Consider the following 18,156-nt stretch of genomic DNA (forward strand, 5'->3'; position numbering starts at 1 on the left):
GGAGGGAAGGAGGGAAGGAAAAAGACGGGAGGGGGAAGGATGGAGGGAAGGAGGGAAGAAGGGAAGCAGGGAAGAGGGGAGGGAGGGGCAATGAGAGTGATTATGTAAGGAAGAAAGTGCGTCACTTGTCCCTTTGTCCCTTTACCTAGAGTATCTACTTGGGGCTTCAACAGAAGTGTTTCGTCAATATTACAACTTAGCCTATACAAGACTGTCTCTAGTGTGGGCTTCCAGGATTCAGTCTGTCGCCGGTGAAGAATGGCATACAAATCTGTCATGCTGATGATGATTCACGGGGTAGCAGTCATGTCATCCAAGTTTCTCAAAGTGCCAGGAAAGAGTGATTTGTAAAAATTACTAGTCTTTTTTTTTTTTCTTCTTAAAATAAGCATGTCAATTCACTGCTTAGCGGGATTTCTCTTGGGTTAATGCCATTAGGCTATACTAATAGATGAAATAATTTGCATTTCATAAATTTCACAATTGGAGGAACTGTAACCAAGCAGTACTTTCATGTGGAAGTACTCCTCTGAATCAATGGAGACAAACTGTAAAGGCTAAAATCGCCTTTAGGATTCTACCACCATAACTATGACTACCATCACCGTCACTATTAATGGATAATACTTATCAAGTACTTGCCATGTATAAGGCACTATTCTAAGTGCTTTTCACATATTAACTCATTTCCACCCTTATGACGATTGTATAAGGTAGTACTATTGTCGTCCCCATGTTACAGGGAAAGAAACTGAGGCACAGAGAAGCATTTTAAATAGCTGATCGAATGCCACAGACCTAGGCCAACCCAAGACCTGAACCCAGGCTCCAGATTTCCTGCTCTTAACCACTCAGTTGCAAACAGGGCTTCAGGGAAGAAGGCAATCAGTGCGGACGGGATGAAGGATAGACAGCCCCCTTCCCTGAAGCCAAGGCTTACACAGAATGTTTTTATTTACTCAACAGTGTTAACAAGACCTGTCCTTTTGCATTCTCCTTTCCTCCCCTCCCCTCCTCTCCCTCTTCTGTTTCTCCTCCTCCTCCACTTTCCCATACAGAAGGCATCCTCTCCTCCCTGTCTCACCATTACCTACCCTGCATCCTGCCTCCCCGCTCACCCCTTCCCAGCTTCCCTGCCTTCTCCAGAGCCATGACCACTGCCCCATCCCACCCTGGTTGCAGACATTCAGCTCTTCGCACGAACTCCTGTGCTGTCTCTTCAGCAAGCTCTGTCTAGTCCTCCTTTAAAATGGCCCTCAGATTGATCCTTTTCATATCTACAAACTCCAGAGGAATTCACGCTCTCAGCACTTCACACTCTGGGAAAGCTCTCAAACTTGCCTCCCAGCCATCAAATTCCGGCTAGTCACCCTCTCTGACACAGAATCAATTGGGGAGTTCGCACATCCTGTTCTCATCACACTGGTGGGCACACATCGTCGTGACGAGTGGATTCTCCATTGTCTGAACCATCACTGCTAAGCTGCGTCCCTCAGAACTGGGCGCAACCCAACCTTTGCCTCCAAATACCTTTCCTTTCTTCTCCCGTGTAGAGAACACTATTCTCACAGTTGTATCTTTGTCAATGGTAGTTGTCGTAGCAGTAAAAATCGTAGGGGTGGAGGTGGCAGCTATATTTGGAATTTATTCTGGACTAAGCGTTGTACTAAGCACTTGATATACATTCATTCAAGCAATTCCCAAGGCATCTCTGTAAAGAATGTCTTGATTAAATCCATTTAACAGATGGGTAAACTAAAACATACAGTAGTCTGCCTAAGTTTACACAGCTGTTAAGTAGTAGAAGTTGGATATGAACCCAAGCATCTGATCTCAGGGTCTATGCTCTGAAGTACTTTCTCATCCTGTTCCCTGAGTCAGAAAATACCTCCTCCCATCCCCACACTAACTGCCATCTTTAAAAGAAGGCAACGTATGTGAATCAAACTCTCCTTGAAAACTTCCAATGTGCGTCAAGGCTGGAGCATTCCTCTGAACGCTGGTTGTATTTACATATTATTCCATGTAATATGCAATAAAAGATTAAACTGGGATGTGTTGGTTTCTAAGTATTTCATGTGTGTTCAATCTCATCTCCCCAATTAAACTGTCATCTTCTAGATTAGAACAGCCCCTTTCCACACTGTGAGACTAATGTGGTCACGGAGTTAATTCATGGGATACAACCAGCATTAAAAAAAAAAAAAATAGAATATACTTGGAAGAAAGTGTCAGTGTGTACCACTTTGTAAAGCTTTGTTTCAGTTATGTGAGTGTATGTGTATGCATAGTAGGTCACAATGTAAAACTATTTGAGGCTGTGGGTCACGGTCTGCCTTCGGCTCGGGTCATGATCCCAGGGTCCTGGGATCGAGCCCCGCATCGGGCTCCCTGCTCCGCGGGAGGCCTGCTTCTCCCTCTCCCACTCCCCCTGCTTGTGTTCCCTCTCTCGCTGTGTCTCTCTCTGTCAAAAAAAAAAAAAAAAATTGAAAGCAGAAATTTGAAAGCCGCTATGCTAGAGGGTAAGAATGATTCATATTTTTTATTCTTACGGGGCTCATCCATGCACAGAGCTGGCTGCTCAATAACGAACTGACTGAAAAAAAATTACTACCTGCCATTTTTATTACAATCATACTATCATAATTAAAAAAAAATCAGTGTCGGACCGTTTTGCACAGCATAATATCTAGATATGTATACTCTGTTGTGATCCCATTTAGCCTTATGGTGGCAAATACTTTTTTAATTGAGGCTTCTCTGTTATGAGATAATGTGCATTTTTCAATCCCCAAGCTCTACACAGGCCTTGAGAGTTAGGAAGACGGAGTATTCTGCACAAATGAAATATTATTCCTTACCATGCTACTACAGGAGAAATTTTAATGACAAATTGACCTAGCCTATTCCTTCTTACAAGGCTACGGAATTTCATTACTATTAACATTTATTTCTATAAATCATAACTTTAATAAAATCTATATTAAGTTTAATAAGTGTGTTTTTAAAATTAAATCATCTTAATCTTTAGCTACAAATATATATTTTTTTAAGATTTTTTTTTTATTTATTCATTTGAGACACAGAGATACAGAGAGAGAGAGAGAGAGAGCATGAGCAGGGAGAGAGGCAGAGGGAGAGGGAGAAGCAGGCTCCCTGCTGAGCAGGGAGCCCGATGCGGGGCTCGATCCCAGGACGCTGGGATCATGACCTGAGCTGAAGGCAGACGCTTAACCATCTGAGCCACCCAGGCGCCTCTAGCTACAAATATTAAGCATGCAATCTCCCTGCACTTATGCACCTTACCATTTGAGCAGTCTGGGCCAGTCCAGTTAGGGTCACAGGTGCAGGACCCGCTCTCCTGAAGATACGTTCCATGACCAGAACACTGGTCTGGACACATGGTCTTCACTAGTTCACAATTGCTACCACCCCACCCTGGACTGCAGTGACATTCCCCGTGGATGCAAACACCGTGATTGGAACATCCGGGGTCCAGACAGTCGGCTGGAGGGTAGAGAGAAAAGAGAACAATTTCACAATTAAATCTAGAAGATGTCGCACATACACATTGCACGCAGGATAAAGAATTAAATCCCAGTCTAATGTATATGAAAATTCTGGAGAGTCAACTATTTACCTACTATTTTCAAGAACTTGTTTCTGGAAACGCAAAGAATCATACAACACAGCATTAAGGATCGAGCCATTCCGGTAATGGTGACTCTTGCAAGGATTTGGAATTTTCACGAATTGCACACACACAAGCTCCTGAGAGTTCAGACTATTGCTCTCTGTTCTGCTTAATCAGACAGTAATAAGTATTGGCTTCTCTGTAACAAAATTGTATCAGCTGACCTAATCCATAACCCCCGAATCCTGACAGCTGTATGGGACTCTCAAACTGTTTGAGAAATAAATGAGTTGCATACTCTCTATCCTTCTTAATTCACTTTAATGTGCTTTAGATGACGAGATTTAATTTAGCAATTTGACTCAATAAAACTTTACACTTTTAGGGTCAATGGCCTGAAAATTTAATTCCAGAGACTTAATGGCATTACTTTCTGTGTGCAGATCAAAAAAATCAATTTGATTGAAGAACGGAAATGGTGTTTTTCTGCTTTTGGAAAAAACAATTCAACTGCACTTTACAGTATAGCATCTTGACTATCACCATTACATACAATTATGCAACAAGCCCACGGCGTACTTTTTTCCACTAGTATATTACGTGATATATAGTACCTCTTTCTAGAGATGCCAAAATGCTAGACTTACAAGCTGGCATCAATGTGAAAAACTGTAAAAAAAAAATAAATAAATAAACCCCAAAAAACAAAACAACAACAACAAAAAACCCCAAACAAAACAAACCCAAAAAAGCAAAGACAACAAAACAACAAAACGAAACAACAGTCCACCGTTAGTTTCGAGACACAAATGTTTGCTTCTTTCCTCAGAGTGGGGAAAAAAAAAAAAAAAAAAGATTCACAGGACTGAAAGCCGAGGGGCTCTCTGGCATTTGTGTTTTTTTTCAGTTAAAATGTTAACAAAATGAGGCATCTGTCTAAGCACAGAAATCAGAGTTACTTTCAGGAGGAGGCACATGAAAAGATGCATCTGCCAAAGTGAAGATTAGAGAGAGAATCTCTCTGAGGAGAAGCACAGACTCGTGCAGACACTGGCACAGCGTACCTTCTTCACAGTTTTCTCCTTTGTATCCCGAGTTGCAAGCGCAAGAGCCCATGATGCAGATCCCACGGCCCCCGCACTGCGGGTCAAGGCACTGCGTGGTGGGCACGTCGCACTCGGTGCCCTTCCAGCCGCTGAAGCAGAGACAGCGGCCCTTGGAGTACTGCCCGTTGCCACTACACAACACGGGACAGGCTGCTGTGAAATAAAACACGACAGAGGGATTAACGGCCACGTTCTCAGGCGACAGCCCCGGAGCAAGGCGATGCATCGCTGGCACAGGGAGTTTGCCGGTTTTCTCCCCCCTCCTTTCTTGTCTGGCTGGTTTTCGGCATTACTCGTGTTTCTAGGGCTTACTTATACCGGCTTAAGAAGAGGCTCTAACTCGCATACCTCTGGAACAATCCGGACCTAAAAATCCCGGGAAACAATGGCAAGTTCCAGAAACACACTCTCCATTTCCGTGGCAATTTCGGGGGCATTCCACCACAGACTCTGAAGAAAAGAGAGAGAAGGAACACGTATGGTCTGGCCTGCTTCTCGCACAAGGTAAACTGTGTCACTTTGATCGTTTTAGCTCTGCACCGAAGGAGTGATGGATGGCCCGCTCCATCGCCAAAATTAAAAAAAAAAAGGATGCATTTGCACCAGATTATTCGAGTAGTAAAAAGCAAAGCACTGCCATCTCAAATGCAGATTTTTTAAAAATTAATTATTTTTTTATTCTTATGTTAATCCCCATACATTACATCATTAGTTTTAGATGAAGTGTTCCATGATTCATTGTTTGTGCACAACACCCAGTGCTCCATGCAGAATGTGCCCTCCTCAATACCCATCACCAGGCTAACCCATCCTCCCACCCCCCTCCCCTCTAGAACCCTCAGTTTGTTTTTCAGAGTCCATCGTCTCTCATGGTTCGTCCACCCCTCCGATTTCCCCCCCTTCATTCTTCCCCTCCCGCTACCTTCTTCTTCTTCTTTTTTTTTTCTTAACATATATTTCAAATGCAGATGTTTTTAAGTGTTTTCAAGATGCAGCGTCCTCCAAGATACTTGTAAAGAACAGGTTCTCCCAATGCTTCACGGTAGGTCACATATGCATAAATAAACGATTTAAAAACATGTCTCACATTTTACCTCAGGCTTTATCACCCTCGGAATCACTCCAAATTGGTGAAGACAACCGAGCTTCCATTCAACACACTGTTTAGGCTGCAGCCCGGGAAAAAGATGCTTTTGAAGACCGTTCTTACCTATGACGATGGTATTAAAGGACACCTGCTCTGCATTTTTCCCGTCATTGTAAAAAGCCAGATGCCAGATTCCAGAATCCAAGTACTGGATAAAGCCAGCCTCGTGCAGACTGACGGATCTCGCCTGCCGCCCTGCTCTCTCAGGCTCCAGCAGGTTCCGCTGCTCTCTCGCAATCAACCTGCTGCCATCCAGGAGCTCGACAAAGTCATACTGGGGGCAGGACAAGTACAGATGTTTAGTGCTCAGCCACATTGCGGTTGTAGCTGCTTCTTCATTCATTCATTCATTCATTCATTCATTCATTCATTCATTGTTCCAACGTCTCCCCTCTGCTCTGATACAAAGTCAGTTTCCAGGGTTAGAGCTAAGCCTTGCAACTGATAAAGAGTTTGATGAGTGCAAGGCCATGGGTGGATACAACCACGAGCCTGTAACATTTCAAACATGGCAACCTAATCCTAGACCAGGAGATCATCTCTTCGGGTCATCTCCTACTTAATCCCTGTGTGGTAACAACTATCACTGATAAGTACTCTGTGTCAGGATCATACTGAATCCTTGTGGCCAGCCTTCTAGGATGGTGTTGATATTTCCACCGTAAAGATGGAAGAAACCAACCCTTGAGGAGCTTGAGGAGGGTTCGATACCTCATAAGCGGTGGAGTTGGTTTGTGAGAAAGCTCAGGTCTTTCCAACCACCCACCATGCTCCTCCCTGTGACCCTGACGTTCCCATCCCAGGCACCATGAAGAAATCCATGGCTTTGTCCTCAGTTATGGTGAAACTAAAAACCGGTATCAAGATGCTGGTACATCTCTTATCGAAAGTCCAAAAAATTCAACAATGGATGGGTTCTGAAGGGATGACAGTAAGAGCAGCTACGCCCAGTCATTATTATGAAGTCAACGTCATTAAGCTTAAGTTTTGGTTTAGTAAGATTAATCATGAACATTGGGTAGCTAGAAGAACTGGAGCATTTAAAGATAATTAGATAATTAAAAATATGGAGGGTGACTGGTAAGAGTAAAGTTCTGTAACCAGAGATAACGCAGTGAGTTTGGAAGACACTGCAAAGACTTTCCAACATGGTTTTAATAAACTTGTTGGATAAAAGTTCCTTAAACTTTTGTTTGAGTTTTAAATCACTAAGTGATTCAGTTGCTTTAGACTCTTACCCAGTTTCACTTTATTCCTGAGGGTGAAAAATACACCACAGTGCAATATATATAATGTTACAGCACTATCTACGTGAATTACCAATATTCTACTTTCTGATAGATTTCTGAAATGGAATTTCATCAGAGCTCTGTTTGAAGAAAAGTTTATTATATGAATCCCTTAATACAACCAAATTGGAATAAAATCAGCCGTTGGGATTCTAAGATTCATGATTAAATGTGTCGCCACTGTACTGATCAGACCTCTAACGTTACTACTGGACAGAATTTAGAATATCTAATTCAGTTTCCAACATATTAAAATTTTTATTTACATGTAAAAGCATTTTTTTGTCATTTTTTTTGTGTGTAGGAGAACTACCTCATGACATCACGCAGCTGTGAGAAATACACACAAAAAGCCATAAGTTGGTTAGCATTCAATAACTTTTTTTCACTTCTATCTTACAAGGATGAAAATAATCACTGGCGTGGATATTTAACCTGCAAATTTTTCACTGGAATTGTATTCCAAAATTATCGGAGGAAAATGAATGCAGCACTTTCTAAAGGTGCCTGTATCTCAAATAAGCCATTCGTTTTCTCATCAGATTTAAATATTTATATTAGCATGGCAAGGAGGCAGGGAAAAGTTTCTTTTTATGGCTCCTTTGCATATAAACATTTTTCTCCTCTGACATTAAACTCAGTAGCTGAAAGATTGAAAGGGAGGAAATTTTGAGTTTTAATTGGTCTTTCAAGCTCATACTCATAGTCACCACCTTCATTCATAGGAATCACCATTTGCATCACACCCTGAACAATAAAATGAGGTTGGAGTTGCTGGGCATGGAGGGGGGTGGTGGTGGGCGGGAGGCCACAGTTGCTGAGAATCTGCCTAGGCTCTTCTGTAGGGGCATTTCACACATGCCTTCAGGAGGGTTATTCAAATACCTAAAGACAAGTCCTCTACTTAACACTAGGCTTATGTCTACAAAAAGTAAACAAATTATACGGAACAAAAACTTTTCATAACTGTTGTTCTCAGGGTGTAAAGTAAAAAGCAATCACTTACAAACAAATTTGGGCTACTGGCTTAACTCTGTAAAACCTATTCATAAGATGGAGACATGGATTTTTTTTTTTTTTTTTTGTGAGGGCAAGTCTTAGGATCTTATGCTATTTTTAGGATAACATTCAGTCTCACCACTTCGGGGAAGTGATCATGAAACAAGGTTAGACTTGATAAAGCTATCCTACTGGCTCATTTCTGAGCAGTTAGATTATCCATATGCTCAACTTAATTCAGTTATTAAGAGGATGAGAACTAGGGCACCTGGGTGGCTCAGGTCATGATTTCAGGGTTCTGGAATCAGGCCCTGCATTGGGCTCCCTGTTCAGTAGGGAGCCTACTTCTCCCTCTCCCTCTGCCCCCCACTCATGCTTGCTCTCTTTCTCTCTCAAATAAATAAATAAATAAAATCTTTTAAAAAAAAGGATGAGAACTCAGAATCTATGAATACTTAACTGTATTTCCTTTTAAATATTGGAGAGAGAGTACAAGCAAGGGGAGGGGCAGAGCGAAAAGCAGACTCCCCACTGAGCAGGGAGCCCGATGAGGGACTCAATCCCAGGATCCTGAGATCATGACCTGAGCCGAAGGCAGATGCTTAACTGACTGAGCCACCCAGGTGTCCCATTAACTGTATTTTTAAATAAACTTTTTGGTGGTGGCATGGTCTTGCTGTAAATCATTGGCACATAGAGGAAGAAGAGATTTCAGGCATCATCTGATCCAACGATTTCATTTTCTGGACAAAAAGAGGTGCAGAGAAGTGAAGTGATTTTTCAAGGTCACAAGGTCAAAGAGTGGTAGGGGTGTATGCTTCCAGAACTCAGGTCTCCAGCTATCATTCTGAAACAGCCTTCATGCAAACGTACTTAAATGATACAGTGTTAAATTAAAATGTACTTAAATGAGAAGCGTTAAATTGCTTCTTTAGGCTTCTAACTGTCCAGGAGAATGAACTGGGCATCAGGGAGAAGAAAGTCAATTGATTCCTTGGCAACAATCAAATGGACAGTTTTATAAAGGGTCACAAAGACTTTTAAAACTCAAGTGACTATTCTGAATGGCTGGCCAATTTTAATTATTTCAGGTTGATTTATTTAATGTTCCCCAGAAATAGAGAAATGTTCAATTTGGGCTGCTTTATAGCATATTTCATGTTTAAACACTGAACTCAGAAATAGTTGTTTGCTCTGCTGATCTTGAATAAACCAGAGGAAGGAACCCTAATAACTGTGGAGCTTCAGAAAACACGTAATCTGGTTAAACACATATATTGTGGTAGAAAGGAAAAGTGGATATTATGTATACTGTATTTAAATACCAGAAGAATTATGGGAAAACCTGAAACTGCACTTTTTATTTCCCTAATCTCATATGGTATATATAACTTGGAAAAGAGTCAACCCTAAGTCTTTAAATAAATCTTTAAAGTACACAACAATTTTCTTTTGAAATTATTTTCTGGAATTTAGAGGTTCTATGCTCACTGTTGTGCTTATTAGCTTTGGAGGTATATTTCTTCAGTTATGTATATGGTTCCAATGAAAAAATATTTTTTTTTCTATTTCACCAGACTATTGATATAAATGCAATCTCTCTGCTTTCAGTGAAGTTAGAGATCCACTTCCATTTAAGTCAATCTGGTTATTATATCATACTCTGTGTCGTCACCTACAGCATAAACTGGTGTCAAACATAACTGTAATAAAAAATTTAAATTGGACACTAGTACACAATGGGGAGTATTTATTTATTTATTTTTAAAGATCTTTTAAATTTATTTGACAGGGAGGGGGAGAGAGAGAGAGAGAGCACAAGCAGGGGGTGTGGCAGGCAGAGGGAGAAGCAGGCTTCCCGCTGAGCAAGGAGCCTGATGCGGAACTCGATCCCAGGACCCTGGGATCATGCATGACCTGAGCAGAAGGCAGATGCTTAACCAACTGAGACATGCAGGTGCCCCCACAATGGGGAGTATTTAATATGCAAGGATCAAAGGCATTTACTTTAATAATGTAGGTATGAAAAAATGTTATCAGAAAAATGAATGTACCAAAGCATGATATTCAAAAATTTCATAGCTATGTAATTTATATATGCATATGAAACTTTCCCTGATCTACAGTGACATAAGAGAAAGCATGTTCAAAGTTTCTTACTCCTCTTTCTCTGAAGATACGATTCTTTTATTGATATATGATCAATTTTTCTTCATAACTTATATTCCTAGGTTATAGAAAAAGAATTTCTCACGAAATTACATACTCTAAAGCATACATGAAAATCCTCCAGTCCTCATCTCATAAATCAAATTAAAATCTGCATGAAATTCTATGGGTACATAAACTGGTTATCAAGTATAACTTTAGGTTCATCCAACTGTCAATGTTAATTAACCATCTATTACATTTGTGGAATTCCTGTGTTGACTAACATAATAGTTGACCCTAGGAAAGTCTGAGCTCCAAATTTATAGTAGGTAATTTAAATAATTTCTCTTAGACATAATGGGACCTCTTTTATTTTTTTATTTTTGAGATTTTATTTATTTATTTTAGAGAGAGAGAGAAAGAGAGAGCTGAAGCAGGGTGAGGGAGAGGCAGAGGGAGAGTGAGAAGCCGATTCCCTGCTAAGCAGGGAGCCTGACATGGGGCCCCATCCCAGGACCTTGAGATCATGACCCGAGTGGAAGGCAGATGCCCAACTGACTAAGCCACCCAGGCGCCCCCAAAATGGGACCTCTTTTAAACCACAATTTCCAACTTACATACCCTGATCCAGTATTAGATTATGAAAAAGCCTATAGAATTACTGATAGCAGCTCTCTGTGACTGTTACTGTGACATAATTTTCATGCAAGCAGATTGACTTTAAAGTTCCTTGAATGCATGACTGAAGGGTATTTGAATTGTTTTGAGTACCCCACTTAGATGATCACCCTTGGTTATATATGAAAGTTCTCTTGCCTCTTTGAGGAATTGTGGCTTGAGTTGATAAAAGTTCATGTCATCCTCTTTATGTTTATGTTCTCATAATTTCTTTACTAACAGTAAGTCTGGCATTAAGTAGAAAAAATACAATATATTTTCAACTCCATGAATACAATGTTTGAGATGAAAATACTATGCATCTGTTACATGAAAGGAATAAGATCCTCTGAAATCCTCACAGAATCTTTGTAGAACACTTGGAAAATCCATGATGTTTTCCTAGGTGTTCAGATGATGTTCGATATTCACTTAGTTACTCACAAATTTTAGTACATTTTAATCCATCAATAACGATTAATGCAAGTCAGGAAGAAAATGCCGTTCTTCTACTAATTCGAAAACCTCAAGTGTAACCTACATTCAAAATTCTTTTCACTGTAAAAGATCAATACGAAAGTGGTCCAACCGTTAAACAGCTGAACTTAAGAAACAGAATAACTTTAAAAATGCAAACTAGCAGTTTCCATTTTATTGACAACAAAGCCTACTTTTACCTGAGTATGGGAAGGTGGTAAGCCTTTTCGGCCATATACTCCAATCAATGCATCCTTCTGAAGAGAGATATTGAATTTAAGAAACTGTGGCTGATCAATAAAAAGCTGTGATCTCCAGAAGATCCCAGGAGGAACCTCTTGAATTGCTCTTCGGCCAATATCAAGCTCTCCAGAATCTATAGTGTTATTTTCTTGTGTAAATCCACCTAATTTTCCTGAATGGAAGAGATCCATCGAAAAACAATGAAAAAGTAAAACAACAACAACAAACAATACCCCCCAAAAAGCCTCAAACAACAAAACAGCTTTCCTTTCAAAAAGTTCTTTTCACTAAATGCTCAGGCATTCCATCTTCTGATAAATGAAATGCTCTCATATAATTTTCACTTTAAAAGTTTTTTTGTGAGCTACTGTTGTTCAATGAATTCTGATTTAGCCTTTAAGATATTTAAGTAAAAATCCTTTGACTTCCCCCAAGGTATGCCTATTACTGAAACTCTTTTCACACCTACAGTCTTTCTTGATCACTTTAAACGCAATTATCTTACAAATATGTCTTGTTATTTCTTGGGAGAGATTAAGTCTGTTACTAATCAGTCCTTCTAAACGTACCATAGCACTGCAAAGTGTAAATTAAGGCAGAATGGATTATGGAGATTGCTAAATCAATCTTTAAGCAAACAACAAAACCAATCAATGGCACAGATTCACGTAGTTCCCTCTGAACTCTACATTAGAATGAATAAGAACTCAGATGCTGGAAAGGAGGCAGAGAAGGGGAGTGGGGACATTATGCTGGGGAGGGAAGGAGGAGTAAGTTCAAATTGTCACAAAGATATTCAAGTAGGCTGCCATAACCTTTTTCTTTTGACCCTGACCTCAAATTCACTCACAGCCTCACCAAGCATACCTGCATTACCCCTTTCAATGACCTTCAACCAAGGAACACAACCTCTCTCCTCCCTGAGTCTCTGCCACCTCCTGGTTTTAGGAAACAGATCCAAGACTCATATTTTTGGGTATGGTTTTCCCCTCCTTCCCTCTTTGCTAAGGTTCTTTCTCAGCGGTCTGAAAGGGCACGTGATAGAGGAGGTTTTACAATTTGTGTTAAATAGAAATAAAACCACATTGTCTTTTATTCAGAAAAGGTCCAGGAAGGCTGAGGGACAGGATGAAACTGGAAAATTATCCTCTATCCATTCAAACTATTTAAAGTCACAAAGATGACTTACTACGATTTTTCTTTTAAAAAATATTAATCTGAATATTCATTCAAGTATTACATAATATTACATAATATCTATTACATAATAGCCTCCAGAGAAGTTGTCAACTCAGACTTGTGAACTAGCTTACTTTAATGATAGAAGGAGAGAGTCTTCTATGAAAAGTTATTAGTTTAACACTGAGTCCATTTTTGAGCATTTACCAGGGACACAGGACTACAGGTGATAGAAATATAAACCAAAGAACAGAATCTTAGAGATTATATGTGTATCTAACCTGGCTTCCATGGTTTCTGCCATCAAGCAACTAATTATGTGGTTGGGAAGACAACACCGTGAACCTAATGAACTAATGACAATCTAAAACCATATACAGTTAAATATAAAAACTCAGATGCTGAAGGAAGGTGATACCACTGTAGGCTGGTGGTTGAAAGATTTCACAGAAGTGTTAAAGTCTGAGGTAAACTTTGAAGGACAGGTAGGGTACAGTTTTTGAGTTGGAGTAAACATTCTGATTAAAAATATGGGAGCGTAGGGCGCCTGAGTGGCTCAGTTGGTTAAGCGACTGCCTTCGGCTCAGGTCATGATCCTGGAGTCCCGGGATCGAGTCCTGCGTGGGGCTCCCTGCTCAGCAGGGAGTCTGCTTCTCCCTCTGACCCTCCTCCCTCTCATGCTCTCTGTCTCTCATTCTCTCTCTCTCTCAAATAAATAAATAAAATCTTAAAAAAAAAAATATGGGAGCGTAGGGGTGCCTGGGTGGCTCAGTCAGTTAAGTGTCTGACTCTTGATTTCAGCTCAGGTCATGATCTCAGGGTGGTGAGATCAAGCCCCATGTCAGGCTCTGTGCTCAGCAGGGAGTCTGCTTGAGATTCTCTCTCTCTCTCCTTCTCCCTCTGCCCCTCCCCCATCTCTCTCTCTCTCTCTCTTGCAAATAAATAAATCTTTAGGGGCGTCTGGGTGGCTCAGTCGTTAAGCGTCTGCCTTCGGCTCAGGTCATGATCCCAGGGTCCTGGGATCGAGCCCCACATTGGGCTCCCTGCTCCGCGGGGAGCCTGCTTCTCCCTCTCCCACTCCCCCTGCTTGTGATCCCTCTCTCGCTGTGTCTCTCTCTGTCAAATAAATAAAATCTTTAAAAAAAAAAATCTTTAAAAAAAACCATGGACGTGTAATTGGATATGTGTTACAGTGATGGTGAAGAGAGAGATCCATTTGGCTAGAAAGGAAGTTAAGAAAACTGGTTTTGGAGTCAAACTGGGTTTGAATCCGGCTCTGTCAATAACTGGCTGTGTGCTCTTAAGGAAGATATTAAATATCTGGTTCTAAATCTCATCTGTAAAATGGGGGTGATAATAATGCAATCGCAGAACTATTGTAAGAATTACATAAAGCATTATACATAAAGCATTTGGCTGTCAGTATACACTGAGATGGTAACAGGTTTGTCATGGGAGTAACGGAAGATACGACTAGAAAGGGAGAATGAGATCAGCTTGTGGAAGGCCCTGAATGCCAGCTTAAAGAGTTTGGCCTCCAAAACGAACAGACATTTCTCCAAAGGCATCCAGATGGCCAACAGACACATGAAAAGATGCTCAACATCACATATCATCAGGGAAATGCAAATCAAAACTACAATGCCTCAAAGTTGTCAGACTGGCTAAAATCGACCATGCTAGAAACAACAGATGTTGGCGAGGATGTGGAGAAGAAGGTGCCCTTGTGCACTGTGGGTGGGAATGCAAACTGGTGTAGCCACTGTGGAAAACAGTATGGAGGTTCCTCAAAAAGTTAAAAATAAAACCATACTATGATCCAGTAGTCACACTACTATTCACCCAAAGAATACAAAAACAGTAATTCAAAGGGATACATGCACCCCTACGTTCACTGCAGCCAAGTTATGGAAGCAGTCCAGTGTCCATTGACAGATGAATGGATAAAGAAGATGTGGTATATATACACAATGGAATTATTATTATTATTATTATTATTTTAAAGATTTTATTTATTTATTTGAGACAGAGAGAATGAGAGACAGAGAGCATGAGAGGGAGGAGGGTCAGAGGGAGAAGCAGACTCCCTGCCAAGCAGGGAGCCTGATGTGGGACTCTATCCCGGGACTCCAGGATCATGACCTGAGCCGAAGGCAGTCGCTTAACCAACTGAGCCACCCAGGCGCCCACACAATGGAATTATTAATCAGCCATAAAAATAATGAAATCTTGCCATTTACAATGATGTGGATGGAGCTAGAGAGTATAATGCTAAGTGAAATAAGTCAGTCAGAGAAAGACAAATACCATATGATTTCACTCATATGTGAAATTTAAGAAACAAAACAAGTGAGTAGGGTTGAAAAAGAAAGAGAGAGAGGGGAACAAACCAAGAAACAGACTCTTAACTACAGAGAGCAAACTGATGGTTACCTGAGGGGAGGTGGGTAGGGGATGGGTGAAATAGGTGATGGGGATTAAGGGGAGCACTTGTGATGAGCACAGGGTGATGTATGGAAGTGATGATTCACTATATTGTACTCCTGAAACTCGTATTACGCTGTATGCTAGAATTGAAATAAAAACTTAAAAAATCGATACTTGAAGTTGACTTAATATGGGTAAATTGTACTTCAGTGCCATAAAAACACTTACTTTTCCTATGTTGTGTGGTGTATGCATGTGTGTGTGTGTGTGGGCACATGCACGCACACGTGTTTATAATCAGGAGAAACAGAATTCCAGATTACTAAGGTAAGTGTCCTGTGATCACAGATGAGTATGACAGATATCTAAGTTATGCCCACTGGGGTCTAGAATAATTCACAATAAATTCACGCTTATAGATAAATGTGAAGTTTGAGGGAGAGTGTATTACTTGTAAATGCTGGGGATTGTCTTCTACCTGGCCTACCATATCCTACAATGACAAGTGAACCTTTGGTTGCAAAGGAATTATAAGGTAAAGGAAGACCATCTGGCTAAAGGTGAAATGAAGTCATATTCAAGGAAATTAAAGGCATACAGTAGTCCTGTTTATCCCTGGTTTCACTTTCTGTTGTTTAAGTTACCTGCTGTCAACTGTGGTCAGAAGGCAGATGATCCTCCTTCTGACGTATCCTCAGAAGGCTAATAGGAGCCTCACACTGCATCACAATGCCTACATCGTTCACCTCACTTCATCTCTCCACAGAGGCATTTTACCCCACTCCATATTACCACAGAAAGAAGAGTGAGTAAAAAGAGTAAGATATTCTGAGAGAGAGAGACCACATTCGCATAACTTTTATTTTACTGTATTGTTATAACTGTTCTTTTTTATGGTTATTGTTAACTTCTTATTGCACCTAATTTATAAATTAAACTTTATCATGAGTATGTACGCATAGGAAAAAACACAGTACATAGAAAGTTTGGTAGGATCCATGGTTTAGGCATCCACTGGGGGTCTTGGGACACATGCTCTTGCAGGTAAGGGGGTCTACCATAGTGAGAAGCCTGGAAGTAGAGACACAAGACAGGATATAGTTGCCATAACCCAGATATGAGGCAGGAGGGGGCTGTACAAGAAAGCTTAACAAAAAGTCATTATTTCCAGTCCCACCTCCTCTTTTTCTCTTGATGTCCATAACCATGGCAGTGGTTAACACGTCAGCTACCGGGTCTGTTTTTCTTTAACTAATAATTTAGTAATATGATATGCTCTAGGGAATCAAAATTAAAAACTGGGTTATAGTAATCCTTGTAATTTTTTTATGTATCAGCTCATAGATTATAAACTACATCATTCACTGAAATATCAAATATTTATTTACGATAGTAATACATATTCATTCTAGCGAAATTAGAACATAGAGCTAAATACAAAGATAAAAAAATATAATCTGACCACCCAGAGATTATGTTCGTTTCCTCTCTAATCAGACATCATTCTTTATTCATAGAAAATTTTAAATACCTGAGGCCAAATTTTACTTTACATTTTGGATGTTTCTCTGCACTTAGCACCTACATATGTCATAAGTTAGCTTTTTTTTTTTTTAAAGATTTTATTTATTTGAGAGAGAGAGAGAGAGAGACAGCATGAGAGGGGAGAGGGTCAGAGGGAGAAGCAGGCTCCCCGCTGAGCCGGGAGCCTGATGTGGGACTTGATCCCAGGACTCCGGGATCATGACCTGAGCCGAAGGCAGTCGCTTAACCAACTGAGCAACCCAGGCGCCCCTCCCCCCTTTTTTTGTTTTGGAGAGGGAGGAAGAAAGTGGGGAGAGAGAGAGAATCTTAAGCAGGCTCCACGCTCAGCACGGAGGACACGGAACTTGATCTCACAAACCTGAGATCATGACCTGAGCTGAAATCAAGAGTCAGTTGCTCAACCGACTGAGCCACCCAGGGGCCCCCATAAATTAGTTTTTAATGAAAAGATTCAAGAGGGCGGAAAGAGAAATGGAACTAACTTTACTGAAAGCCTATGATATGTCAGGTAGTTTCACCTATTTTATCTGTTTTGAATTTCAAAAAAAACTCCATGAGGTTGATATTATTTTGAGATGAAGAGACTAAGGCTCAGAGAAGTAAATTATTTGCCCAAAGTGAGTGCAGAGTCAAGATTCAAAGTGAGGTCTGCAAAACTCCAAAACTATGCGTCTTACATAGTCATCAGTAAAATCTTCATTTTTTTATTAAAAAATATTATTTTAAATTACTAAGTTTTGAGTTTGTCTAATTCATATAAAATCAGATGTGGTAAAACCCATCGAACCACACTAGAGAATCTGCTTGGCTTTCAATTTTAGGATATACAGTTATAGGTTTTCTATACTTATTTTTTTTTAAGATTTTATTTATTTATTTGAGAGAGAGAGAGAGAGCAAGCGCACTAATGAGCGGGGTGGGGGGAGGGTTAGAGGGAGAGGGAGAAGCAGGCTCCCCGCTGAGCAGGGAGCCTGACACGGGGCTCGATCCTAGGACCCTGAGGTCACCACCTGAGCTGAAGGCAGAAGCTTAACCAACTGAGCCACCCAGGTGCCCCTATAATTATTTTTATTAGAAGAAATGACCAGTTCTTATGAAATAAAAACTGCCATGGATAGTATAACATGATACTCCTGGAGTAATAATTTATACTAAATTCCTAACAGGTTTTTGTCTTTTGGTTGATTTCCACATGAAACTATTTTTAAAATACTGAATAAAGTAGTAGTCCTTTTTCCCACGAAGATTGGTTTGTATACGTGTCATATTTAAATATGGAAATGGCTCATATTTGGACTCATT

General features: G+C 40.4%; 1 protein-coding gene across 1 annotated transcript in view; it reads right to left on the reverse strand.

Moving 5' to 3' along the window:
* TENM3 (teneurin transmembrane protein 3) overlaps nucleotides 1–18,156 on the reverse strand; it is a 492,684-nt gene that overhangs the window by 105,467 nt on the left and 369,061 nt on the right. The window contains exons 7-11 of the mRNA XM_035004286.1: nucleotides 11,661–11,875; nucleotides 5,951–6,161; nucleotides 5,089–5,190; nucleotides 4,699–4,893; nucleotides 3,307–3,507 (exon numbers count right to left, since the gene is read on the reverse strand). Coding sequence (XP_034860177.1) covers nucleotides 3,307–3,507; nucleotides 4,699–4,893; nucleotides 5,089–5,190; nucleotides 5,951–6,161; nucleotides 11,661–11,875 — 924 coding nt within the window. The remainder of the gene's footprint in view (nucleotides 1–3,306; nucleotides 3,508–4,698; nucleotides 4,894–5,088; nucleotides 5,191–5,950; nucleotides 6,162–11,660; nucleotides 11,876–18,156) is intronic.

Source organism: Mirounga leonina, unplaced genomic scaffold (assembly GCF_011800145.1).
Source record: "Mirounga leonina isolate KUSES-001 unplaced genomic scaffold, KU_Mleo_1.0 Mir_128, whole genome shotgun sequence".
In the NCBI taxonomy this organism is placed as follows: domain Eukaryota; kingdom Metazoa; phylum Chordata; class Mammalia; order Carnivora; family Phocidae; genus Mirounga; species Mirounga leonina.